Raw genomic sequence first — 27,453 nt, forward strand, 5'->3', positions numbered from 1 at the left:
CTGCAGTTGAAAAAGGCCCTGCACTCCTCTGGGAGTGTCCCCTGCATGTGTGACTCTGCCAGGGCATTAGTACAAGCATTTCATATTAGCATTTAGGAGCTTGTACCTAAAACAGGCAAAGGAATGATACGAGCTACATATCTTTAATGTAAGTTCAGTTAGTGTCTCATTTGTGTGACCCAGAGCAAATCCTTTCACCCACTCTAAGGCCTCTGATGCCTTTTTGATGATAATGAAATACTATACAGATATTTAAAGATCTTTGAAGATTGTCAGGATAAAAGCTACTATATACTAAGGATCAATATGTTAATGTTTGGGGCCTTAATTTATAAATTTTTTTAATGTTTTATTTTTATTTATTTTTGATACAGAGAGACAGAGCATGAGAGGGGGAGGGGCAGTGACAGAGACACAGAATTGGAAGCAGGCTCCAGGCTCTGAGCTGTCAGCACAGAGCCCAACATGGGGCTGAAACCCATGAACATGAGATCATGACCTGAGCCAAAGTCAGAAGCCCATCCAACTGAGCCACCCAGGTGCCCCTGGGGCCTTAATTTATAACAGAAAAAAATATTTGCAGCATTAGAAGCAGTACAGTTAGGAAATAGCCTCTAGAAGTTATATAAATATGCCTAATAAAATCCTTTCCATGATGTATTTCTCCTTCCCTCCCTCCATTTTGTTTTATATATTTTTAAAAGCCATCCTGAATGACATTAGTAAAGAATAATTATATTGTTTTACTTGTATCTTTTGCTTACCACCATTTCCATAATATGGGTTGTAGGTGCATTTTGTTTCACCAGAGGCAGTAAGAATTTTATTTTTTTAAATGACTCCTAGGCTCCAAAGCCCCCCCTCCCCCAATCTGCGATACTTTTATTCTTAGAGTCCGAGAAATGAGAGATAGAAAACTTCAATTAAATTCATCTAGTCCATCTCCCCTGACAATGAAAAAGTATCTCTCACATTCTATTATCTGATGCTTTTTCGGGCTTCCATGATAACCTCTGGGAGACTGTCCAATAGACTAATAGACCTCACTTTGGGGAAGTGTTCTCTTTCTTAGTTTTGACCCATCATTTCTCATTATTTTATTCCTTAAAGCCGTTTTTCTTATATGCATACTCTGAACTTAAGATCAGCAGTCTCTGCCAGTCATAAGAAAATCAACATAGATCTCATTAGCAGGAGCTGAGGTGTTCTCCAGAAGTGAATATTCCAGATGCAGAACCTTTCCTCTTGAAACACAGACTTAGTTTAATTTTAGTAATTTTGAGGAGGTTTTTTTTTTCCCTTGAATGCATTAGGTATTTTCCCTACCTTCTTAAGTGTATTGAACTTTTCTTAATAATTCAGGTTAATCATTAGCATTCTGCAAGTATATATTAAGTAACTCACTGTATGCTAAGCATTGAAGAAATACAAAGATAAGCTCAATAATGTTTGCTTTCAGGAGTTAGGACTCAGTTGGGGATATAACATAGGAATAGAACTAATTATTGGTCAAGACAGAGGGAAACAGTCATATAAATAAAAGAGCTTAGATAATCAGAGGTGAGGGACTAATTCCCATTAGATAAATCAGAAATGGTTTCCTGAGAAGTTGGCACTTGAAATAAATAGTGTAGGGACGACTGAGTGGCCATTTGGAAAAGAAGATAAATTAGATGCGTATTTCACACCTCACATAAGCATGAACTCCAAATGGATTAGGGATCTAAGTGTAAAATTAAATAAATAAATACAAGTGATAGGAGACCTTGATAAATTCTTCTTTAACCTAGTATAGGAAAAAACTGTCTTTAATGGTTACTGAAAAGCCAGAGGCAAAAATTGTTTTTTTTAAATTGTGTGGCAAAAAACATCATAAGAAATTTAAAAGACAACCATCTGACTGACAGAATATATTAACAACATATAAAGGACTATTAAAAGTTGAGGGACAAATGACCAAAAACTCAATAGAAGAAAAACAAAAGTATGAACAGATGATTGTCAAGCACTATAAAAATTGTCCTAAACATATTGAAAGAATGTTCAAACTCACTTAGAATAAGAGAGATGCAAGTTAGAACCATATTTTGATGCTATTTCACCTTTAGGCTAGCAAAAACCATACAGAATGACATCAGAGTTAGTTGGTGCGATCATGGGAAACAGATACTCATACATTAGTGACAGGATTCCATCACTGAAGGGGATTTTGGCAAAGCTCCCCATGGGCTCACCCTTTGACCCAGTAGCCCCACTTTTAGCAGTCTACCCTAAAGATATACCTCCATTAGCATAAAAATGCATATGCACAAGGTATTGTTGGCAGCATTTTTTATAATTGCAAAATATTGGGAACAACCTAAATGCCTACTTATAAGAAAGTAATTATATAAACTACATGTGGAAGGAAGGTAGAAAAAAGGCCCCCAAAATGTCTACATGCTACTGTACAGAATCTGCGAATATGTTATTTTACATGGCAAAAGAGACTTTTGAGATGTGATTAAGGCTAAAGACCTTGAGGTGAGAAAAGTACCTGGTGGGTTCAATCTAATCTCAAGGCCTTTCCAAAAAATGCAACATTGCTGGCCTTGAAGATGGAGGAAGGGAACCGTAAACCAAGGAGTGTGGTTTGAAGAAATGTTGAGGCTGGGCGAGGCCAGAAACAGATTCTCTGGAGAAAGGAGTGCAGCCCTGCAGACACCTTGACTCTAGCCAAGTGAGACCCATGTTGGACTTCTGACCTACACAGCTCTAAGATAATAGATTTGTACTGTTGAAGCCACCATGCTGTGATCATTTGTTATAGTGGCAACAGAAAGTGAATACAGTGGAAAGACTGGTGAAATTAGAATTAGGTCTGTAATTTGTCAGCATGCTACCCTATGTTCATTTCCTAGTTTTCATAATTTTACTATGGTTAGGTAAGATGTTAACATTAGGGGAAGCTGAGTAAGAGAAAACTCTGTACTATTTTTCCAAGTTTTCTGTCAATCTAAAATGATTTTAGTTAGAAAGGGAAAACATCAGGGATTCCTTCCTTTCTCAAGTTCCCTCCACCACTCCACTTCACATCTTATCCTTTTAAAAAGTTTTCATTTCTTCATGCTGTTTATTTGTGAATTTCCAACCAGGCTTTTAACTCCATGGTTCCCAAACCATATGTCCATGTAAAGACTTGTTCACACATTTTGTAGCAGATTTATTCTTAATAGACCCAGCCTGGAAACAACCCAAATGCCTATCAGTTGGCAAATGGATAAGCATTTTTGTATATCCATATGTGGAATAAAAAGGAATGGACTACATGCAGTAATGTGGATAAATCCCCAAAACAGTATACTAAGTGAAAGAAGACTCCATACTGCAGAATTCCATTGATAGAATATTATGGAAAAGATAAAGCTGTAGGGACAAATCAGACTAGGGCTCTGTAGGGGCTGAGGTGGGAGGAAGGGATTGACTGTAAAGCGGCATGAAGAAATGTTTCCAGTGGCAGAGGTCTGTATCTAGGTAGTAGTAGTGCACACTTGTCACAGCTCCTCATGTTATACACCCAAGTAGAGTGAGTTATCCTTTCATAAATTATACCTCAAGAAACCTAAAGTTGTTTTTAAAAAGATACATTTAAAACATATAAAAGTTGAAAGTAAAAAGTTTGAAAAAGTTAGTAGGAAGGTAATAATCAAAAGAAATCTGACATAACAGTGTTTTATCATATGAAAATGAATCTCTTAAGACAAAGAATGGTATTAGGGATAGAAAAGGTGTTTGCCCCCCCCAACAAATATTAATATATCAATATGTTATATTACAATAATTTTAAAAACATGTTATATAATATACACATTTTACTTTTATACTTTGATGTAATCTAGTAATATATCAGTATGTTACTGTGGGTTAGATCTGATTAATGGGTGTTTGTGTAATGTATGTGCTTTTGTGTTTTTTAAATTTTTTTAAGTGTCATAATAAATGTTTTACTTTGTTTAATAAAAGAGAATCATTGGATGCTTGTCAAAAATGTAGATCACCATGCCCCACGTCCAGAAATTCTGATTTATCATCAGCTCTAGAAAAACAATTGTAATTTTTTATAGGACCTTTTCTTTTTCTGTTTTATGCTTTAATTTGGAAAACAAACAAAAATCCCTGCTAGGGGGGGAACTACCCACACTGAAACTGCTTGTTAATTACAAAGCACTTTGCATCTGTTTGTTGTTTTGTTGTTACTCTTGTTACCTAGAGTTTCCCTTCCTCCTTGGACTTCCAATAACTGAAAGATAAACTAAGGAAGTAAAATATGATGACTGGAAAGTGGAGTTTAACATTTTCAGTTACCCTGCCTTTTCCTTTCTCCTTGTGAATTGTCTACAATGGATTCTAGTGAACATTTTCTGAATGTTGTAAGTTCCTAAATTATATTAAAAGAGGAAGGAAGGGAATAATTTATATAGGACATAGCCCTTGCCAGGTCTTTGCAATTCATAATACCATGAACTGCTAAAACACACAAATATACAGAAATGAATTTACTAATTAAACGAAAACTTTAAGAGCCAAAATGAGAACAGTTCTCACCTGGGTCCTTTCTAGTTGACAAGGTGGCATTTTCTTACTGTGAGTCATGTAATATTTTAAGGAACTGCTATTAAAAGTGCTTAAGTCGCCTAGATTTCCTTAATCCCTTGTGTGGCCAATGATAAGAAAAAGTCTCACACAGGATGAAAGCAGGCTTCTGTTGCACATCACTGTGTTTTTGTGGGGAAGGTGATGACATGTTTCTCTGCCTCCACTTCTCCACGTCTTCAGGGAACGGCGCAGCCCAAGGATGCTGGCAAGTCAGCGGCTCCGGTTACCGTCACAGAGGCTTCTGAGAGCGGTTGCGTAGCAGCAACTTTATTTCAGTTACAGTCAGGCCCTGATAGCCAAGTTCAGTCTTCGGGGGTTACTCCAGTTTGTAGGGAAAAAACACCTTTTATCATTCTCCTGACACCACGCTCCAGAGAAAAGCAACATTTGGCTTTTCCTTTCACTGGGCAGTTGCTAAGTTTAAGCCTTATTTTGGCAGAAAAGAGTGAGTACCAGCTAATTAAAATATATCTTTGTAGTTGTATCAGTTGCTATCTGACAATGTAGTTGTTTAAATGGTAAGCTTTTACTACTTTTCAGAATTGTAGCTGGTAGCAACGGTGTTTCAGAGGATGATTGGACAGGTAGGATTTGTTTTGAGGATTTTGTTAGTGTGTTTTCAGATTAGGTTGGCATCAGGAGTATTAAATCAGTTTATTTGTAGTCTTTTCCTTTGTTCCCACTTACGCTGTTGGATTTTACAGTAAGCTTGTAGGAGGAGCATCATGTGCTCTTCACATTCACCTGAGAATCAGTTATATATAAAACTAATTTCAATCGAGTTTCAATTTCACTTCAGTTTACTTATATAAATAGGAGCCCTAGGTACAGATTTTTCTAAATCAAATGTCACACTCGTGGGGGGTTTGTTTTCTTTTTTTCCCTCATATTTTTGAAGTGTCATAGTGCATTTCTTCCTTTTTGTGGTATATAGTGCTATAATAAGATATGTGTAGAAGTTAAATATAGCACCCACGGAGAATGTGCATTGTAAATGCATTATATCATGGTGCCCAGAGTATTTGAAGAGAACTAAGAATGTGGAGGATCAGTTTTAATCAGAGGTTAAGAAGCAAGGGTTCCAGAGTCAGGCTGCCTGGGCCTGAAATTGTACTCTGCTGCTTGGCAGCCGTTTGACCTGGGAGAAGTCAGACACCTTCTCTGTAGACCAGGTCCAGGCAGGCGATGTACTGTTGGTGAAGAAAATGAACTGTTTACATAACACACATTCTTGCTCAAAACCAAATTAAGTCAGTACATGTGTATGTTTTCATAGGTAAAGTTATTTCTCTCAGAAAAACAAATGCTTACTTATTTGTGACTGATTTGAAGAGTCTTATCTCTCATTGTTGCTTTCCTTAGAAATCAGAGTAAAAGGTAAGGTCCTGGATGCTGGGTGGCTGAATGTCTGACAGCAGCTCAGGACGTGAGCCCACGGTTCATGAGTTCGAGCCCCACATCAGGCTCTCTGCTCTTAGGCCAGAGCCTGCTTTAGATCCTCTTTCTCCCTCTCTCTCTGCACTTTCCCCACTCACACTCTTTCTCTCTCAAAAATAAATAAACATTAAAAAAAAAAAAAGTAAAGTCCTTACAACAGCCTGCAGGATTTGCCCACCCGTCTCACAACTGGAACCAGCACTGCTACCTCTGTTTCCTCATTTCCCACAACCCTTCCCTTTCCACTTTCTCCCCTCCAGCCACACTGACTTCTTGGCTCTTTGGGGAGCATACCAGGAGATATTCTGGCTTAAAACCTTTGCCCAGCCTATTCCTATTGCCTGGAATGCTTTTCCCTTCTGATATCTGAGGCTAACTCTTCCCCTTCAAATCTTTAGTCAGTGTAATCTTTCTCTGTAAGGCCTATCATGACTACTTTATATTCCCAGCTCTTTACATGGCTTTATTTTTCTACAGCCCTTGTCTTTTACTAATCTCTTCTTTTGTTTATTGTCTGTCTCCTTCCACTAGTATATTGAAGCTTAAAAAATTTTGTTTGTTTTGTTCACTGTGTCACTGTGTGAGCTCAGGTGTCTCAAGTATGTGATCAATAAATAGCACTCAATGAATATGTGAATGAATGAAACTTTTTATGTGTTAGTAGTATACTGGGTTTAAATCCTTACTCCTCAGGGCGCCTGGGTGGCTCAGTCGGTTGAGCGTCCGGCTTTAGCTCAGGTCATGATCTCGCGGTTTGTGGGTTCGAGCCCTGCGTCAGGCTCTGTGCTGACAGCTCAGAGCCTGGAGCCTGCTTCACATTCGGTGTCTCCCTCTCTCTCTGCCCTTCCCCTGTTCAAACTGTCTCTGACTCTGTCTCTCTCTCTTTCTTTCTCTCTCTCTCTCTCTCTCAAAAATAAATAAAACATTAAAAAAATTTTTTTAAAATCCTGACTCCTCATCCATAACCTGTGTTACCTACAGCAAGCTGCTGAATACCAATTTTGTGGAGTTGTTGCATGGATTAAACTACTGGAAATACTAGAAAGCACCTAGCAGTGCTTCATATCCAGGAAGCCTTCAGTCAATTCATTAAGTCAAAGACTGTTAATTGAACACTTATGATGTACCAAGTATCCCTATAGGCACTGGTGTCTGTCGCTGAACAGAATAGCCCATATCTCTGCCATTTGTGGAACTTCTTTCTAGTTTCCTTCCCTTCCTTTGATGTAGTAGTTTCTAAGAGGAAAAACCATGATTCCCCCAGCCTATTCAGTAGTCTCTCACCCTTGATTCAGGTAAAGTTAATACTTCTAGGTACCCATTTTCCATTATTTTCACAATGCTTTTCCATTCAGTTACCTTATTCTCTGGAATGGCCCTAGAAAGAGGATTTTTCCCCCTCATTTGACAGGTAAGAAATCTGAAAGTTGGAAGTTGCAGCTTATTCAAGATCATTCAGTAGGAGAGATTAGAGCTAGAATATGAAGCCACCGTTTTTGATTCAGAGTTGCCTGCTCTTTCAACAGTGGCAGTTGTATCAAAAACTCCGCAATGGCTTTTGCTCATATCAGGCCCATTTTATTTCAGTTCTGTTGATATTTATTGAACACCTACTAAATGCCTGGTATTGGACCTGCCCTGGGGAGGCACAGATTGTTTATTCCCTGCCCTGAGGAGTTCAGAGTTTAGAAGGAGGGCTGTTGGCACATAAGTGGGCATGCTGTGTGCTAAGTGTAAGGCTAGCTCTATGTAACTGGAATGCTCTGAAGCGCACAGAATGGCCACTTCCTCTAGAGCAAGGCAGTACATGTCAAGAAAAGACCCGCTAGAAGATCTCATGCCTTAGCTGACTTTGAAAAGATGACTTAGCTAGAGAAAGGGGAGGGATATGAGCTGAAACAGAGATGCATAGTGAGTGTAGAGAATTACAGGCTTTTAGGGTTGCTGGAGGGCAAAGTGTGAAGCAAGGAATGGCCAGCAATCAGCCTAGGGTAGTTAGTAGCTACCAGGTGACACCATATCCTACAGACAGAACTCTTACCAGGCCCCCCCTTGGTACCTTTCGGTCAGTTATCCATCCTTGGTCTGGTAAGCTGTAGTAAGGGTCGAAGAATTGCTTGGTGCAGAGGATAGTTATCTGTACATAAGGAATTGCTCAGAAGGGGCGGTGGACAAGTGGGCATGCCATACACTCTGAGGTTTCCTAGGAGGCGTGGTGTCACTACAAGGCTGGCTCACTGCATACTTGGTCCAAGACAGAGACATAGGAGAAGCTAAGACTAGCGTAGAGATAGTGAGTTTTTAGTGGCATCGTCTGTTCTACTCTGTGATCTCCCTGAACATGTGGAAGACCACAAGCCTGAAGAGACTGATGCCAGACCACGCTTTATAGCGTAAGCTACACAGTATTCTCAGGTGAAAGCCAGGTTTCAGTTATATCAAGGAGATTAAAACAGAATATTGTAGTAGACTCTACTACCTCTGTGAAATGTTACCACTCTGGGCTATCTTAAAATTTCCCTTCTCTGTATTCCCAGAACAGCCATAAATTTCACATACATATTGATATTTACTACAGTTTAGACACTGTGGTAGATGTTAAGATAGGTATAGCTTTACACCTTCCCTCAAAAGCTTAAGGGCCAATGGCAGCATTCATTATGCCTTAGTAAGTGGACAGACCACCTATCTAACCTCAGTTCTCACTGCTCTTAATCACATACTAGTCAGCTAAGTCTACCTAAGGGGTTCCCACTGTCTTCTCATCTCCATGCCTGATCTCATGCTGTGCTCCATGCACTACCCTTGCTCCTCAGCACCACTGAACCCAAGTCCTGTCTACTCGTTAGGACCTAGCATATTATACTTCCTCCATAACTTTTCCTTAATTTCTCTAAGATGATGTAAACTCTACTTTCTCTGAAATCTTAAAATTGTTTCCTATGTACCTCTCTAAAATCATACCATATTATCAATTCTAAGATGTGCATTTTTTTTCATATTTTAACATCTCTGTAAGTTACTCTTCTAAGATACTCCATTTGCCAACAACATTCTTGAAGGACTATAGGATAATATTCTGTGGAAAAATGTGAACAACTACTACTCCAAGTCAAAAAGTAGTTCAGAAGAATCGAGAAGCTTCAGGAAAACCTTTACCAGTTTACTTTGCATTTGTTCTTTTTATGTATACACTGTGCAGTATATGACAAAACCTGCCTAAGTAAGTCTTTGAAAAACCTTTTTAACACAAAATAAAAATTCTAAGAGATTAGGCATTGTGTTATAATTTAAGTGGCAGCTTTTTTCTTAGTGTACATAAGGTAATAGTGTGACTTATAATCAGTGGTGTCCTAGAATCAAAGAAATATGATAGTTAATTTCTATTTTATTGATTAAATATGCCAGAAATTGAGAACACTTACCTTCTTAATTGTGTCATATATATTTATATTTAGTTTCCAAATCCCATATTAAACTATAAGCTCTTTAGGGACAGAGTTTATCTTTGATTCCCTTACAATACTTGGTGTAGTGCTTTACAACAAACAGACATAAAACAAATATTTATTAAATAAATGGATTAAAATGTATTTTATAGTAAGCTCCACAGAAAGTAAAGTACTGTATGAGTGGATATCTGTTAGTATATAATCTCAGTTAACTACTTAGCTAGAAATATATATGGTATTTGGGCAGGACCTTGGGCCAAATCTCAACCTAGGCCAGTGGCTTTTGAACTAACCATACACAATCCTAATAGAATTTTATAAACTTAGGTCCATTTTGCTGACTACATTTCTGAGCCAATGTGGTGACTCACCTTGATTAAATCATAATATGTAGTAAATAAAGACTTTGCCTTAGAGAACAAAGACAGTGACCTTCCCTAACCACAGCACTAAGATTGTACAGGAGACCAGACAAATGCCCGTCTCTAAGAAGTTTAGGGGAGCCCAGCTGACTCAGTACAGCATGCAACTCTTGATCTTAGGGTTGTAGATTCAAGCCCCATGGTGGGTGTAGAGATCAGTTAAAAATAAAATCTTAAAAAAGAAAAAAATATAGTAATTTTAAAAAGCTTTGTTGTCTTGCTTTTTCCTTCCAGTCAGCCTCTATGCTCTTGTAATAATAATTTTTTAAAAAACTGCCTAGGAAATTGTGTCTATGTGATATTTTCTAGAAATTTCTACTCTTATTCTTTGGGCTACAAGAATAACAAGAATTATCATCTAAGTGGTGTTTTTATTTCAGTCAGCTAAATAGTTTTACTTCTGATTCAAATAAGTTTGTTTTCCATTTTTTTCTAATGGAAGGAACAACGCCTACGTGTTTACAAAATACTTGGTGTGGGTAAGCACTGTAGTAAGTCCACATTACTGTTCACCAAATAGTTCAGTTTTCTTTCTGGATACATGGTACAATTGTATATCCTTTTCCTGCAAAAATTAGGTGTGGTCATGTGACATTTTTGTCTGATGAAATGAGACGGGAAGTGACATGAAGCTTTAATTTGTCACATTTCCTTTATCCTGCAGAAGCAGCTACAGATACACAGAGAAGGAGCCTCCCTTAGCCTAAGTCCCTGAGTGAGGGCAGCATAGAGCCACGCCCCCGTCTCTGTTAGTTTACCTGCTCATAGATAGACAAGTAACATGTTTCATGCTACCTAGATTGTGAGAGTATTAGAGAAACATAACCCAGAGCATCTTGATTAATAGTCTTCAGCCAAAACAGTGGGCTTTGGTGATAACTAAAAGAATATAAAAGATTTGCTGTGCTGATCTTGACCCCGTATTTCTTTTTCTTCCTGATGGGAATGTTTATTGCACACATAGCCTCTACAGGACAGTATTCATCTCAAGGTGATTAGAGCCATTTTCCCAGCATCAGCATACTTTTCTTTGAATTACAGCTTTTTTTCTCAAGACATAAGATGTCCTTTCATCTGCCAACAATAGAATTGTTGCTTGAAAATAGTGACTGTCATCCTTCATACGTGCATTTGTTCTATTATTCAACACACTTTTATTGGCTGCTGATTGTTTAGCAGGTGCTAACATGAGGAAAATATTCAAGGAGCTCTCAATAGTTTGGTGAAAGTGGCAGAAGGCAAGCAGGGGTCAAAAATTCTAAAGTACTTTGTTCTAATGAAGTCTAGATGTTTCAGTGGTTTCATAAATGATACTTTATTTTAATATAGTTTAGCTAAATTTGAAATGTAAGCTTACAAAAAACATATTCAAGGTGATATAGACCAAATTTTAACAGCTTTTGAGACCTCAAACACATTACCCTGTGCTTATTACATAACTCTTTTTTAAATTTTGGTTTGGGTTTTTTTGGCAGCTCTTCGAATAAAGCTTCTTCTCTTCTAACTATCAGTATATTCTTTAAATTTTCTTTAATGCACTAAGTACCTTCTCACCTCAGGGCCCTTGCACATGCTGTTCTCATTTCCTGTTTTCTCTTAATTTAGTCCAGGAAATTAATTAGCAGATGCCTTTTTTTATTCAATTGCCTCATAGAAAGGAATATATTTTCTATGTTACCTTGTTGTGTTTTTAAAAATCTATTATCAAAATTAGATGTTTCTCTACCATAGCTGGTATAGAAATCAAGAAACGAGAAGTTAATGCTATCAAAAAGTTTAATTATCCTAGAAGAAAAAAAAATTTTTATCCCATTACCAGGTGGTTTCAAGCAGCTATTATTTATAAATTAAAAAATTAAAAGCTGGATTACTTTTTTGGTCTCTGTTATAAAAATTTTAGTATCCTGTTCTAAAGTGGTACGGAAGAGTAAGGAAGCAGCAAGATGCTGTTTTGGTTTTCTCTCCCATCACTTTCTGCCTCTTCGTTCTAGGGGTTCTTCAGCAAGCGCCTGAAAGGCTCCATCAAGAGGACCAAAAGCCAATCAAAGCTTGACAGAAACACGAGCTTTCGGCTTCCATCCCTTCGTAATACAGATGACAGGTAGGAAGTTAACTTGCTTGAAACAGGGAAAGCAGTTTGGTTTTTTTGTTTTTAAACGGGGAAAGCAGTTTTCCAGTGGGTTTTGATAAGGCATTTTTAGCCTTCTCTAACTTTACATCATTGACAATTGTAAAGATCCAATACTAAAATTCACTTGTTTTTTTCCTGTGGGTTTTGTTTGCTTTTTTTTTTTTTCTGGGATTTTTGTTTGTTTGTTGTCTTGCTTATATTGAGACAAGGTACAAAGTACTGACTCAAATACCCAGCCATTTTAAGAATCTTATAATGCTGGAAATTAAGAACTAATTTAAATGCTGTTTCTACGGAATCAAATTCTAGTGGTTAGAGATGTGTCTTTCTTCTGTAGAATGATGGACAATAGGGATGATGATGGTGCAGCAGCAAACATGTTCTCAGCACTGAACTAGATGCTTTATACACATTATCTTGTTTAATCTTTATAGTAACCCTGTAAGATAAATATTCTTATCTTCAGTTTGTAGATGAAGAATCTGAGGCACAGAGAGATTAAGTAATCTTGCCCAAGGTCATACAGCTCAGTAAAAAGCAGAAATGGTATTTGAACTTGAGCAGTTTGGCTCAAGTCCATGCTGTTCACTGCTGCATTGTTCTTTGGGTACAACATACGGTACCTGTTGTCTTGGTTTGCAGCCACACCTAGAAGACATGAATGAAAAGGAAGATTTTGATTATGACTGTCAGCTTGAGTAACCCTCCAATGCATAGCTCACTAAGGCCAACAACCTTCTAAAATCATTGAATGTGCGCCAGGACACATTGTTCAAAATTTAGGAAATGGTACTTGCTGAATCCTGACATATCACCAACATTTATGGAATGCCTACTATGGGCCAAGCATTTTTAATGTAGTCTCTCATGTAATATAACCCTAGATACTGGTATTATCCTCATTTTATAGATGAGGAACTAAGGCAAAAGAGATTAAGAAACTTGCCCAAGGTCCCACAGCTAGTAAGTAGTAGAGCATGTCTGCCTTTGTATTTGATACTCTTATTTACACTGTTTTATTTTTTCTTTTCACTAGGTCCATTATTTTCAGTTACCCACATTACAAACATATATAGGTTACAGTCTCTGTAATGGCAGATTATAAATTTGCCAGGCAGAAACTCTCCTTTTCTATAGATGAAGTAACTTGTCCCCCACACTGACTTGATGAGAGACTACTGCTTTATCAGCTCTTCTCTTCCCCAAACCCCTTTAGAGGGACTCTGTGAAATTTGCAAGTCTGTCCAATTTGCCGTGTGATTGCATGGTTAATTATCTCCTTCACACCTCTTTGTTTTAAGGTGGTCACAAAAAAGGCTGATTTTTGCTTTTCCTATCTTTTTCTTCCTATTATTTTACAACTTCCATCATTCTAAGAATTAAAAGCGTTTTCTAAGTAAATCTTAATAAAATGGAGTCACAATTTTTTTTTGGAATATTGGCTTTCAAGAACAGCAATATTGTGCGGCCTCTGAAACACCCCCATCCAATAGCCCCTTTCTAAGTCTCTGCAGCATCACGCGTGTACAAGAGAGACAAGAAGAGATTTTTTTATAGGCGCACTTGATTTTTTAAACCTGCCCTAAATTTCACTTTCTTAATTTTACAGTGTTCCCGCCCATTCCATTTTGCTTTAGGTAGCCTAAAAGAATGCTTGGGTTGAGTTGCTAAGAGATTGTCTTCTCCTAAGGTCTCCGATCCTGCTAGGATATAGCTAGTGTGCTTCCTTTCCAATGACCTAAATCCACCATGGGGCCTGCCACACTGTCCTGCTTCAGTCAGTAGTAGTGTTTTTGTGATGCAAATACAGCATTATAAAAAAGTGTTCATGTATCACAAATATATTTTTCAAATCCACTTGAATTATAGAAGTTTCTTATACAGAAATTTTTCAGAAACTTTATTCTTCCCATATAGAAATATACTCACTAGAATATGGGTGTATTATTGTTAAAAAAAAAAAAAGGCTCTTTTCTGTCTTCAGATCATCTGAAGATGCAGATAAATACAACTGAGGTACTAGATATTAATCAACTGAGCTCTTTGAATTAGTACCCTTCTAGAAGTAACCAACGATTCTTTCAAACACCCTGGTTTTCTTGGGTTATGTTCATCAATTGCCGAAGTCAGGCCACTTCTTCCCAAATGGTATACAGTGTCTAAATCTCAGTAGCAGAGCATTTCTGTTCTTATGTCAAATGCATAGAAACTCTAGGCAAACCTAGTAACCACCATTTTTTCAGTTTTTAAATTGTGCACTAAAATACATGTCATTATTTTAAAGAGTTTTAGTATATAGAAGTACAGATCAAAAAGCCGAAGTCTCCCTTCACCTCCCCATCTCCCCATATAAATAATCTCATTAACAGTTTGTATATTTTCAGACCTCTTTAAAAATCCATACACATGGAGCACCTGAGTAACTCAGTCGGTTGGGCATTCAACTCTTGATTTCGATTCAGGTCATGGTCTCACCATTCATGGGTTCCAGCCCACATCAGGCTCTGTGTAGACAGTGTGGAGCCTGCTTGGGATTTTCTCTCTCCTTTCTCTTTCTGCCCGACTCCCACTCATGTGTGCTCGTGCTCTCTTTCTCTCTCTCTCAAATAATCTTTAAAAAAAACATAAATACACATATATATGTTTTGCTTATTTTCATATGAGGTGGGATCATATTATACATCTTACTTTGTGACTAAGTTTTTAGTATAAATATTGTGGACAACTTTTATGTCAGTAGTATAAATCTACATTATTTTAACAGCTGTCTTTTTGTAACGTATATTTTACTTCTGTGTGGATGGATATTTTAACTGTTTCCCACTTTGGGGCACAAAATAGATACGTGATGGACATCTTTGAACATATATCTTTTTTGTCCTTATGTGATTGAGTCAGATTTCTGAAGTAGAACTACAAGGTAGAGTATATGCAAATAATCGGATTGTCCTTCAAAAAAGCTATAGCAATTACCATTTCCACCAACAGATTAGGATTACTTTTATCTTTTAAACAGCATTGTACATTGAATCAATATGATGGAATAAATAGCAATCATAAGCACCTACGTGGTATTTATATGTGCCAAGACAGTGTTCTAAGCATTTTACATAAACTAGCTAATTTGATTATCACAGCCACCCCATGAGGTAGTTACTATAATGACCTCATTTTGAAGATGAGGAAACTGAGGCAGAGAAATTACTAAACTGCACAAGGCTTAGAAAATGGCAAAACTGTTTCAAATCCAAGAAGTCTGGCTCTAGAGTTTACATTCTTAAACTTTATGCTATACTGCCTGCCTCTCAAAACCAAAGTGGGTGAAGGGGGTTGTATTTTTTTGTTTGTTTTAATTTATGTTTGCCAAATGTCTAATAGGTAGAATATCTTTTCACTTCTATGACTTGTTTATTTATTGCTTTGCCCATTTTTCTACTGAACTGTTTTGTCTTTTGTTTTGTTTTGTTTTGCTAGGGATCATAAGCCACTATTATGCATATTGCTAAAATTTTCCCCTGGTCTGTTTCTTATCTTTTAAAAATCACATCTCTAAATTATATAGAAGTTTTAGATCTTCATTTGGTCTACTATGACAATCATTTTCTTTGTGGCTTACCTGGCCACACTTGACCAGAACACTGAAAAAGCCAGGGATCTGTTTCTCATTACATTTCTCATTATGATGCTTTATCTCATTATGATCTCTTTATCTCTCCGCCTCCCCCACTGGAAAGGAAGAGATTCTATCTACAAGTGTCGGAGAATAATGCAGTAGTGATCAAGATATGTTGAATTCTTCAGGGTTTTTGATTACCACAAAACTTATCTGCACTCCTGGCATTTTAAGGAGATAAAATTATTCTCATGAGGTCTGAGTTACTACTTTAAGATGGCAGAGACACAGTTTTAAATGAGTTTTCCTACATATGATAAGTAAACTTTCCTGTGTAAAATACCATAGGATATTTAAACATGCAGACTTGATTGATCAAATAGACCCTCATGACCCCAGGTTTGTCTCACCAGTGATCTATTAGTTATAAAAACTGCTATAAGACTGTGGTGGAATTTGGTATCAGTGTTGCTTTTTTGATCAATTTCTAATCATCCTTAAACTAAAAATTTCCTTTGTGAAATTGTAGGGCCAGGTATCAAAAGTAAAGTTTTGACAGTATTTCTAAAAACCAAATTCCTTTTTTTTTTTTTTTTTATGTTTATTCTTGGGGGAGAGAGAAAGCGAAAGAGAGAGAGAAAACACAAGTGGAGGAGGGGCAGAGAACAAGGGAGACAGAGAATCTGCAGCCGGCTTCAGGCTCCGAGCTGTCAGCATAGAAGTCTCACTTGAACTCTGGAACCGTGAGATCATGACCTGAGCCGAAATCTTAACCAACTGAGCCAAATGCTTAACCAACTGAGCCACCCACGTGCCCTTAAAAACCAAGTTTCTTGATATACAGTAACATACATGATGTGTGACAGACAGGTTAGATATTAGAAAGCTGTGTGCTACAAAGGAATGTGGAGACCTAAAGATATGGCCCCTAACCTCAAGAAATAAAAGAAGTAGATGTCCAGGGAGAAATGGTGCAGGTGAGGTGAGATTACTTCCTGCCGATGGTCAGGAATGACGCTACAGGGCAGTGGCCCACGAGTGGAACACGTGTCATTAGAAACAGACACAGGGAGAGAGCTTTTCTTAGAATGGAAATAATGAGCAAAGGCACACCGTAGGAAATTATGGAGCTTGAAGAGAAATACTGAATAGTTCATGGTGTGTAAAGTGGAAAGGTAGGAAATAAGATTGAACAGGTAAAATTATAGTTTTGAAGTTGGTAGGTAAAAGGCTTCTGGCTTTTTTGTGTTAAAAAATTACTCACTATAAGAAACAGAAACAGGAACTCTATCTTTGATGGGACGAGGAGAAAGCTGAGTGATTGATTACTTAAAATTAGGGGAAGATCAGATGTAGTTGCCTACAGAATGAAATTCTGAAATTTGTATCACTTAGGATTCAGATCAGCTCGTAGTTAACAGATACTCAAAATAGTAATGGCTTAAAGAGGTAAAATTATCTTTTCCTCACCTAAAAGAATCTGAAGGTGGGCAGTCCTGGGCTAAGGGACCAGAGCTCTTTGTGAGCTTTTTCCTTTGTCATCCTTAGGGTCTTCAAGGCTCTCTTTATGGATACAGTGTAGATGCCGAAGCTTCAGCCGTCGCACCCATGCAGCATAAAAGGGCACCTGTGTCCAGCTAAGTTAATACCCTTTAAAGCACTTTTCCTGAAACCCCATCCAGTGACGTCTGTTTGTGTCTCATTGCCATCTCTTCTGCAAGAGAGGCTGAGAAGTGTTATACCTGGTACCTCGTTGTCCCCCAAAATGCAAGAGTCTGATATTGTTATTAAGGAAGGAGGGAGAGATGGACATCAGGAAGACAGTCTCTAACAAAAAAAAGAAGACTGATTTGCTCACCCACCTCCAGAAGTCTGGAATGATTCACCTCTTACCCAGCTTTAGAAGGCCAACAGTCAGGCTTACATTTATCACATAACAAATGTGAGAAACTGAACCAACCCAGGTAAAAAAAAAGTCTGCAGATGACAACATTTGTGTTCCTCTATTACAATCCTCTCTGATATTTCCACTTGTAATTATCCAGGAAAAATGAAAATATAGGTCACCACAAAAACTTGTACATGAATGTTCATAGCAACATTATTTATAATAGCCATCAAGTGGTAATGACCCACATGTCCCCCAACTGATGCATGAATATGCAAAACATGATATATCCATGCAATGCATTACCAATTCCCCTTGAACTCAGCACAGGAGTTAGGTGTGCTGACCACATCACCCCAACCCTGCACAGTTGAAAATCCAAATATAATTTTTGACTCCCCTAGAACTTTATTGCTAATAGCCCACTGTTGTTTAGAGTCCTTATTGGTTGCCTAAACAATCAATTAATGTATATTTTGTATGTTGCATATATCATGTGGTGTATTCTTACAATAAAGTAAGCTAGAGAAAAGATGTTAAAATTCTAAGGACGAGAAAGTATATTTACAGTCCTATACTGTATTTACTGAAAAAAAAATCACTTATAAGTGGACCTGCATAGTTCAAACCCAGGTTGTTCAAAGGTCAAATGGACTATTCAGTCATAAAAAGGAATGAAATACTGATACGTGCTACAACATGGATAAATCTTGAAAACTTCATATCACCACAAAAGACCATAGATTGTAGTATTCCATTTATTAGATTGTCCAGAATGAGCAAATCTCTAGAGACAGTAGATTAGTGTATGCCAGAGGCTGGGGATAGAATGTAGGGGAAGTGATGACTGAGGAGTGACTGCTGATGGGCGTGAGGCTTCTTTTTGGAGTGATGAAAGTGTCTTAAGCATAGATTGTGGTGATAATTGCATAAATCTGAATATACTGAAAACCATATACATTAAATGATAGATTTTTTGGTATGTGAATCATATCTCAGTAAAGATGTTAAATTATTTAAAAAAAAAAAAGTAGCTGGCCAGGAAATACTCTACAATGAACCTCATTAGTCTACCAGCTCCATCCCAGTGCACAAAGCTGCCATCGTGCTTCTCAGTGCTTTGCAATTAAATATAAACATATCACTGAGAATCTTCAGATATTGGAGGAAAGTCTCCAACATGAAAGAGAGCAAAACAAACAAATAGGAGGGAGGAAAAAAATAACCCAGAAGAAACAGAAACATTGCACAGAGCCAAAACCAACTTTAAGGCATAATGTTTTCAAAAGATAAGATTGTACATCTATGAAACATTAACAAGATGTTATAAGAAAAGAAACATCAAAGAAACAAGAAAGAGAGCTTGGAAATTAAAAATATAGAATCTCAAGTTAAGTCACTCTCCCAGAACGTGGAACAGAAATTAAGAAAATCAACCTAGAAGATGTTAGTAAAGAGAACATAGAAAAATTTTCAGAGAGGAAATTGTCAAAGAAAGAACACAAGAAAATTTCTCAAAACAAGAAAACATAAATGTCCAAGTGGGGCACCTGGGTGACTCGGTCGGTTGAGCGTCCTGCTCTTGGTTTCAGCTCAGGTCATAATCTCCCAGTTTCGTGAGTTTGAGCCTGGTGTCTGGCCCTGTGCTCACAGCACGGAGCCTGCTTGGGATTCTCTCTCTCTGCATCTCCCCTGCTCACATTGTCTCAGTCACTCTCAAAATATATTCATTCTTTAAAAAAATTATTTTAACAAGTATAAATGTCCAGGTTAGAAAGACCACCAAATCTCAGCACAGTGAATTAAAAAAAGATGAAAGAACCCCCAACACACACACACACACACACACACACACACACATACATACACACACATCAATTCATATCATTAAGAAATAGCAGATCACATGGGGTGCCTGGGTGGCTCAGTCAGTTAAGTGGCCGACTTCAGCTTGGGTAATGATCTTGCGGTTCATGAGTTCAAGCCCCGCGTTGGGCTCTGTGCTGACATCTTGGAGCTTGGAGCCTGCCTTGGATTCTGTGTCTCTTCTCTCTGCCCTTCCCCTGCTCACACTCTGTCTCTCTGTCTCGCAAAAATAAATAAGCATTTAAAAAAAAAATAGATCACCAAGACTTAAAAAATCTTAAAACCTTCTGGAAAGAAAAAATAGGTTGCGTGCAGAGGAGGAGTGGGTGAATTGCACTGTAATTCTCAACAGAAATGTTGAAAACCAGAAGTCAATGGAGAAAGGTCTTCAAAATTCTGAGTGGAAATTATTCTTAACCTAATATTCCATACACAGGGAAGTCCTTGAATGTACTGAGGAATTTGGATTTTATTGTATAAGCACTGGGGAGCCTTTAAAACATTTTTGAGCAAAGAAGTGACCTAATTGTGCTATGTATAGATTAATCCAGGAATGGAATTTCAAATGACTTGGTTTGCAAAGACTAAGTTTGGGAAACCAGTTAGCAAAAAGCTATTGTAAGAAATAACGGAGGCTGTAAGGAGGATAGTGACACTGGGAACGAAGAGGCAAAGACAAGATAGGAGGACCATTTTAGCGTCAAAATCAATAGGATGTCACAAAGTCATCATAGTTCCAAAGCCATCTAATCAGATAAAAGCCAGTAAAGTGATTTCCTAGAATCAATATTGGCAACATTTTCAAATTAAAGCCATGTCATGTGGGAGGGTGTTGGGACAGGAGAAGACTGATATTTATACTTTTCAAATGCATTTTAAAAAGCTTTTAAAAAGTAGGAAATGGTGAAGAACAGTGGTCATACTGCCTTGTCAGGCCTTGCAGGGCTCTGACTGCCCACCAGGCTGCCAGCCTCACCCTGGAAAGGATGCTTACATTGACCAGTGTAGGTAAAGATAAACAAACACATGGAGAAGATTTTCTTAACCCCTTCAAACATCCCTCAAATGAAAACCTTCACAGTAATGTCCTCAGTTCAGAGGCTCACTGACAAAGCATGGGTTTTTTTTTTCTTTTATACTTTATTGTCAAGTGGATTTCCATATAACACCCAGTGCTCATTCGAACAATTGCCCTCCTCCATGCCCATCACCCCCCTTCTTCTTCCCCCTGCCCCCATCAGCCCTCAGTTCTCAGTATTCAAGAATCTCTCATGGTTTGCCTCCCTCCCTCTCCCCAACTATTTTTTCTCTCCTTCCCCTCCCCCATGGTCCTCTGTTAAGTTTCTCCTGTTATACTTATGAGTGAATACATATGGTATCTATCCTTTTCTGCCTGACTTATTTCACTTAGCATGACACCTTTGAGTTCTATCCATGTTGCTACAAATGGCCAGATTTCATTCTTTCTCATTGCCATGTAGAATTCCATTGTATATATAAACCACATCTTCTTGATCCATTCATCAGTTGATGGACATTTAGGACAAAGCATGGTTTTAAAGCAGTCTGCCTGTTCATTTTCAGGAGATACCTAGAAGTTGAGTGTGGTGTTCATTTGTATGGGGGACTTTGGAATGATATGCTGAGCTTTTGAGTTTCTCAAAACTTTTTTTTAACTTTTTACTTTGAATTTACATACTCACCAAGAATTGTAAAAGTAGTATATAGAGTTTTACAAACTCTGGTTTTCCCCAATAGCAATATCTTATAACTGTAATATCAAAATCAGATCATTGATCTTGGTACAATACTACTAATTGGACTACAGACTTTATTCAGTTTTCACCAATTTTTATATGTACTCATTTGTGTGTGTTTATGGTTCTTTGCAATTTAATCCTTCATATATATTTGTATAATCACCATCACAATCAAGGTACAGAATTGTTCCATTACCAGAAAAGAACTCCCTCTGGTACCTTTTTACAGTCATACCCACTTCCCCACACCCATCTATGCCCTCTAGCAACCACTAATTTGTTTTCCACCTCTATAGTTTTACTATTTCAAGAATGTTATATAAATGGAGTCATATAGCATATAACCAATTAATTGATTGCCTTTGTTTAGTGCATAGAATGTCATTGAAATCCATCCAACTTGTTGAATCTATCAGTAGTTCCTTGTTATTGCTAAGTAGTATTCCATTGTGTGAATGTGCCGGAGTTCATGGACTCATTCACCCAATGAAAACCATTTAAGTACGCATGAAGAAAAGTTGCATACACATAAGATTTCACTGGTGTGAATGCACAAGAGCATGATTGCTGGGTTGGACGGTAAGCACAGGTTTAAGTATATGAGAAACTGCCAGTCTATTTTCCAGAGTATCTGTCACCATTTTACATTTCCCAGCAGCAATGTTTATAGGGTTGTCCCAAGAGATTTTCACCTGTGTTTTCTTTTCGAAGTGTTATGATTTTTAGCTTTTATATTTAGGTTGCTAATCCATTTATTTAATCTTTGGTTGCTTTAAATAGAAAGTCTTGACCCAGAACTCATTGTGCCAACAGTTCCCAAATCAGGAGTCCTATGCCTTTGGCCTTCTTTGCCCTGTGCTTCCCATATATTATCCTAAACTAAGCCTTGCCCCATGTACCCACTAATGGCCAAACTTATGGGACCATTATAGGACTAACTACTTTCTACTGAATTTATCTTTCATGTTTCTGCTTAATGCAACAGCCTGGAAAACTCCTCAAGAGTACAGTCGTCCCTTGTGTCCCCCTCCCCCCACGGTGCCTGTCCTATTAAGGAATTTAATATTCCTTGGCCTGAAACAGAAGAGTCCAAACAAATTGTAGATAATAAAAGAATAATGTATTTTAATATGGTATACTCGGATAGATGACAATTTCTCAGAAATTATTGGATTTCAGATTATTAATTAATAAGTCTAGCTGTAGATTGTAGTTTCTCTTTCCAGTGTTTACTGCTATGGGCCAATTAAGGATCCCTTAGTTTTATGAAATAAAACCCAATCCAATTGTATCATGATAGCATTTTAAAATTTATTAGAATGCTTCTACTAAAAAAGAAAAGTTGTTTGTGTACATTTATTTCTTCTGACTTCATATTCTTCCAACAAAGAATATTTTGAAGAATAACTGTCTTGATCTCAGCCAAATGAATACTTTACATAAGACAAACTCATACATGTCACATCACTGTGAAAAAGCCCCATGTCGGCAATGATAGCCCCATTTGTATGGTACTGTAGTTTATGAGATGTTTGTGCAATCATAGATTATTACATTTGATTCTCAATAACTGTATGAGGTATAGGAAGAGAAATTATCCACATTTTACAAATGAGGTAACTGAGGTTCAGAAAGAATAAATTATTTGTTCCACATCACATGGCGCTAGTGAGTTATTTGCAGTAACAGAAATATAAAAGGCTTTTGGCTCCAAGTTGAGTGCCTTTTCCATTATGTTCTCTCTTGCATATGTCAGTAGGAATCCTAACTTGCTGAGGAAAGGACTGAGAGAGACGGAAAAATGAAAGGTAAAAGTCACACATACATACTCAAAAAAACAGCTTTTAATAAGAGTGAAGTAGCATGCAGCAATAATGAATGTGTCAATTTGTGGTCATACTATTTCCACAATTTGTTGAAATAAAAAACTAGCTCCCTGAGGCACCTGGATGGATCAGTTGGTTAAATGCCTGACTCTTGGTTTCTGTTCAGGTCATGATCTCATAGTTTGTGAGTTCGAGCCCCATGTCAGGCCTGACACTGACATTGCAGAATTTGCTTAGGATTTCTCTAACCCTCTCTCTCTGCTCCTCCCCACCTTGTTCTCTCTCTCTCTTTCTCAAAGAAAAATAAAGGTTAAAAAAAAAAAGCTTGCTCCCTTTGTACTCCTTTCATCTCTCCTCCCCCCAAATCCAAATAGAGTGGATAAAAAATTAAAATAAAAGCACTAAAAGAAAAGACAGCTGATTTTTTTTTAATGTTTGTTTATTTTGGGGAGGGAGGAAAGAGAGAGAGAACCAGAACAAGAGAGGGACAGAGAGAGGGAGGGAAACCCAAAATCTCAAGCAGGCTCCAGGCTCCGAACTGTCAGCATCAAGCCCTATGCAGAGCTGGAACCTATGAACTGTGAGATCATGACCTGAGCTGAAAAGTTGGACACTCACCGACTGAGCCACCCAGAAACCCCAATACAACTGGCTTTCTTATGACCTTAGAATTGAAGAATCCTTTCTAGCATAAGAACTAATTAAAATATGACAGGAAAAGTACAAATGTACTTAACATACAAAGTGTCACTTTTGTACCAGTTAAGTTCAACAATTAGAGAAAACGTTTAGGAACATGAAATAAGAATTTATAATTCATAGAAAAGAGGTCTGAGACTGTCAACAAACATTTAAAATGTCTCAACCTCATAAGTAAATGAAGGTACAAGAGCAAAATGAAGTACCATTCCTCACCAGTTACCCTGGCAAAAGTTTTTGAAGTTCAGCCCTATCTCATTTTGGCGATAGTGTATAAAAACATGCACCAGTGGGCATTTACATTGATGCCATGTTGTATGTAGGATAATTCAGCAATACCAGAAATTTAAATGTTTGCACTTTGATCTAGCAGCTTCACATCTGGAAATTTAAACCATAAATACATGCACATGTACATAAAGATATGTATACTGAGAGGGGCACCTAATTGGCTCAGTCGGTTAAGCATCTGGCTTCAGCTGAGGTCATGATCTCTCAGTTGGTGGGTTTGACCCCCATGTTGGTCTCTGTGCTGACAGCTCAGAGCCTGGAGCCTGCTTCCGATTCTGTGTCTTCCTCTCTGTCTGCTCCTCTCCTGCTCATGCTCTGTTTATCTCTCCAAGTTAAATAAACATTAAAAAACTTTTAGAAAAAAAAAAGTACTAAGATACTTTTGAAACTGGGTGGTAGTCACAGAAAAAGAAAGAAAAGAAAAAACGTAGATGATCATCGGGGACTGCCGATCTACTATAGGCCCACATAAGGGAATACCATATGGTTAGTAAAAAGAGGTGAATTGTATCTATGTGTTCCAATATGGACAGAAGTCCAAAATACACTCTTAAGGGAAAAAAATATGGTAGAATCCCATATATATATTTATATGTGTGTGTGTGTAATTTATATTTCTATATTTGGTTGTTGTATAAAAATTTCTAGGACAAGTCACAACTGTTAATATTTTATTATTATAGTTTATTATTGTAATGGTTGTTAGTATTTTCTACAGGAAATTGAGGAAGGTACCTATATTTATATTCTTGACCCTCTGTCCTTCTGGGCTTTTGAAATTTATTACCATTTATTACTTCATTGTTTAAGGGGAAGAAAATGATTAATTAGAAAGAAAAACCCTTCAAAGACATCTCAACCTCATGTCTCAGGCCATTTTCTTTTGCCACCTCTCCGCCGTTAGACTTCATGAGTTAGTCTCCACTCTCTTGAATCTGTTCATTAGCACGGCAATCTCATTTTTGTCCTCATGGCTGAAATCACTCTTACTGAAGTCTCCGTGTATCCAGTGGCCATTATTAATATTTTAACACACCGTTCTGCAGTAATGCACAGTCCACCCTTCTTGAGAGCTCTCTTCCCAGGGCTTTTAGATACTCGAGTCTTCCAGTTTTCCTTCAGCCTTTTGAATTCTTCAGTCTCTTTCATCAGTTTTGTAGATTTAGATGCTCACATACCTTGAGTTATGTTCTTAGGACCTTCTCTTGATTGGCATGTTGTCTTGCAGTAGTCACAATGCCTCAGTCCAGCCAGGCCACTAGGACAGAACACCATAGACTAGGTAGCTTGTAAGAAATGGAAATTTGTTTCTCACACTTCTGGAAGCTGGGAAGTTTAAGACCAATCCTCTGGCAGATTCAGTGTCTGGTGAAGACCTGCTTTCTGATTCAAAATCCCATCTTTTCACTGCATCTTTATGTGAGGGAATGGGCCCTGGATCTGTCCTGGTCTATTTCATAAGGTTATAAATCCATTCGTGAGGGCTCCACCTTCGTTATGTAATCACCTCCCAAGGGTCATACCTCTAAATACTATCACCCTAGAGTTTATCATTTCAACATAAATTTTGGGGGAGAATGCAAAAATTCAGTCTGTAGCAAATATCTACTCTCATACAAACCTCAAACTTGTAGAAAACTGAATTTCATTTCCACTCTCATCTCAACAAGTGTTGCCTTTTTCATTTCCCTTCTCTGTAAAAGATTCTGCCCCGGCCCATCCTTGGCTCTGTTCTTCCCCTGATTCTTCTAACATTAAGACCTATTTACCTTATTTTTTTAAATATTTACTTACTTTTGAGAGAGAGCGTGAACAGAGGAGGTGCACGGAGAGTAGGGATAGAGGATCTGAAGCAGGTTCTCTGCTCTTAGCAGATATAGGGCTCAAACTCTGGAACTGTGAGATCATGACCGGAGCTGAGGTCAGACCTCAACCCACTGAGCCATCCAGGCGCCCCAGGATCTCTTTACCTTCTAATTATCTCTCAAATCAAGCCACTTCTTTCCACGTCATGATCTTGACTCAGATTACTGCCATAATCTGAGAAGCAGTCTCTACATGTTCCATTTTTTTCCTCCCCTCCCTGTGTTCCCCTTGTTTTCTCCACACCTTGGCCAAAGTACTCTTACATCTAATCTTACACACACCTGATCATGTCATTCGCCCTCCACCCAGAAACCTTTCCATGTCTGTCCGCTGTCTATGATCAAATCGAAGCACCCACATTAGTACAGGTGCCATCATGTATCTCTCAAGCCTCACTATTCCCCACCCCTCTTCTCTCAGTCTCCACACTCACCCAAAGCCACAGTGCTGCATTCTTTTTCTTCCTCCAACACTCCAGACTTGTACACTTCCACCAAGGCCTTCTCACATGCCAGCCTTTCCCTCTAGAACTGCACCTCCATGTCTGTGTCACAACCTCACATTCCTTGACCTCCAAGAACGTTTCTCTGAATCCTCAATTAAAGATTGAGGACCCCTGCTAAATGCTCACAGAGCTTCTTTTACAACTTTTTTCATAGATCTGATCACATTGTATTATAATGGAGAAAAAGAAAAGTTAGTCTTTCCAATCACTATTAGTATGTTAAGTTGTTTATGAATGTGCTTTGACTTAGTTTCAAGTTTTTATTTAAATTCCAGTAAGTTACCATATAGTGTAATACTAGTTTCAGGAGTAGAATTTAGTGATTCATCACTTACATACAACACCCAGTGTTCAACACAACAAGCCCCCTCCTTAATACCCATCACCTATTTAACACATCCCCCACCCCCACTTCCTCTCTGGTAACCATCAGTTTATTCTCTATAGTTAAGAATCTGTTTTATGGTTTGCCTCTCTTTTTCCCCTATATTCATGTTTCATTTTTTAAATTCCACATATGAATGAAATGATATGGTATTTGTCTTTCTCTGACTGACTTATTTTGGTTAGCATAATACACTCTGGCTCCATTCATGTTATTGCAAATGGCAAGATTTCATTCTTCTTATGGCTGAGTAATACTCCATTGCATACATATACCACATCTTCTTTATCCATTCATCAATCAGTGGATATTTGGACTCTTTTCTAACTTGGCTCTTGTTGATAATGCTGCTATAAACAATGGGGTGCATGTGTCCCTTCAAATCAGTATTTTTGTATCCTTTGGATAAATACCTAGTAGTGCCATTGCTGGATTGGAGGGTAGTTCTGTTTTTAACTTTTTGAGGAAGCTCCATATTGTTTTCTAGAGTGGCTGCACCAGTTTGCATTCCCACCCACCATCTAAGAAGGTTCCCTTTTGTCTGTATCATTTCATGGGGTTTTAAAAATTGAATATAGTTGTGTTTACACTAAACTGTAACTGTAAACTGTCATCATCAAGACAGTATGGTATTGGCACAAAAACAGACACATAGACCAATGGAATAGAATAGAGAA

At 37.8% G+C, this 27,453-nt stretch overlaps 1 protein-coding gene across 5 annotated transcripts in view; it reads left to right on the forward strand.

Moving 5' to 3' along the window:
- The window catches only part of RASAL2 (RAS protein activator like 2), a 353,784-nt gene that overhangs the window by 283,257 nt on the left and 43,074 nt on the right, over nucleotides 1–27,453 (forward strand). For all 5 annotated transcript variants that reach the window (XM_029935134.1, XM_029935136.1, XM_029935137.1 and 2 more), the window contains exon 5: nucleotides 11,938–12,047. In XM_029935134.1, coding sequence (XP_029790994.1) covers nucleotides 11,938–12,047 — 110 coding nt within the window. The remainder of the gene's footprint in view (nucleotides 1–11,937; nucleotides 12,048–27,453) is intronic.

This window comes from Suricata suricatta, chromosome 3 (assembly GCF_006229205.1).
Source record: "Suricata suricatta isolate VVHF042 chromosome 3, meerkat_22Aug2017_6uvM2_HiC, whole genome shotgun sequence".
NCBI lineage: Eukaryota > Metazoa > Chordata > Mammalia > Carnivora > Herpestidae > Suricata > Suricata suricatta.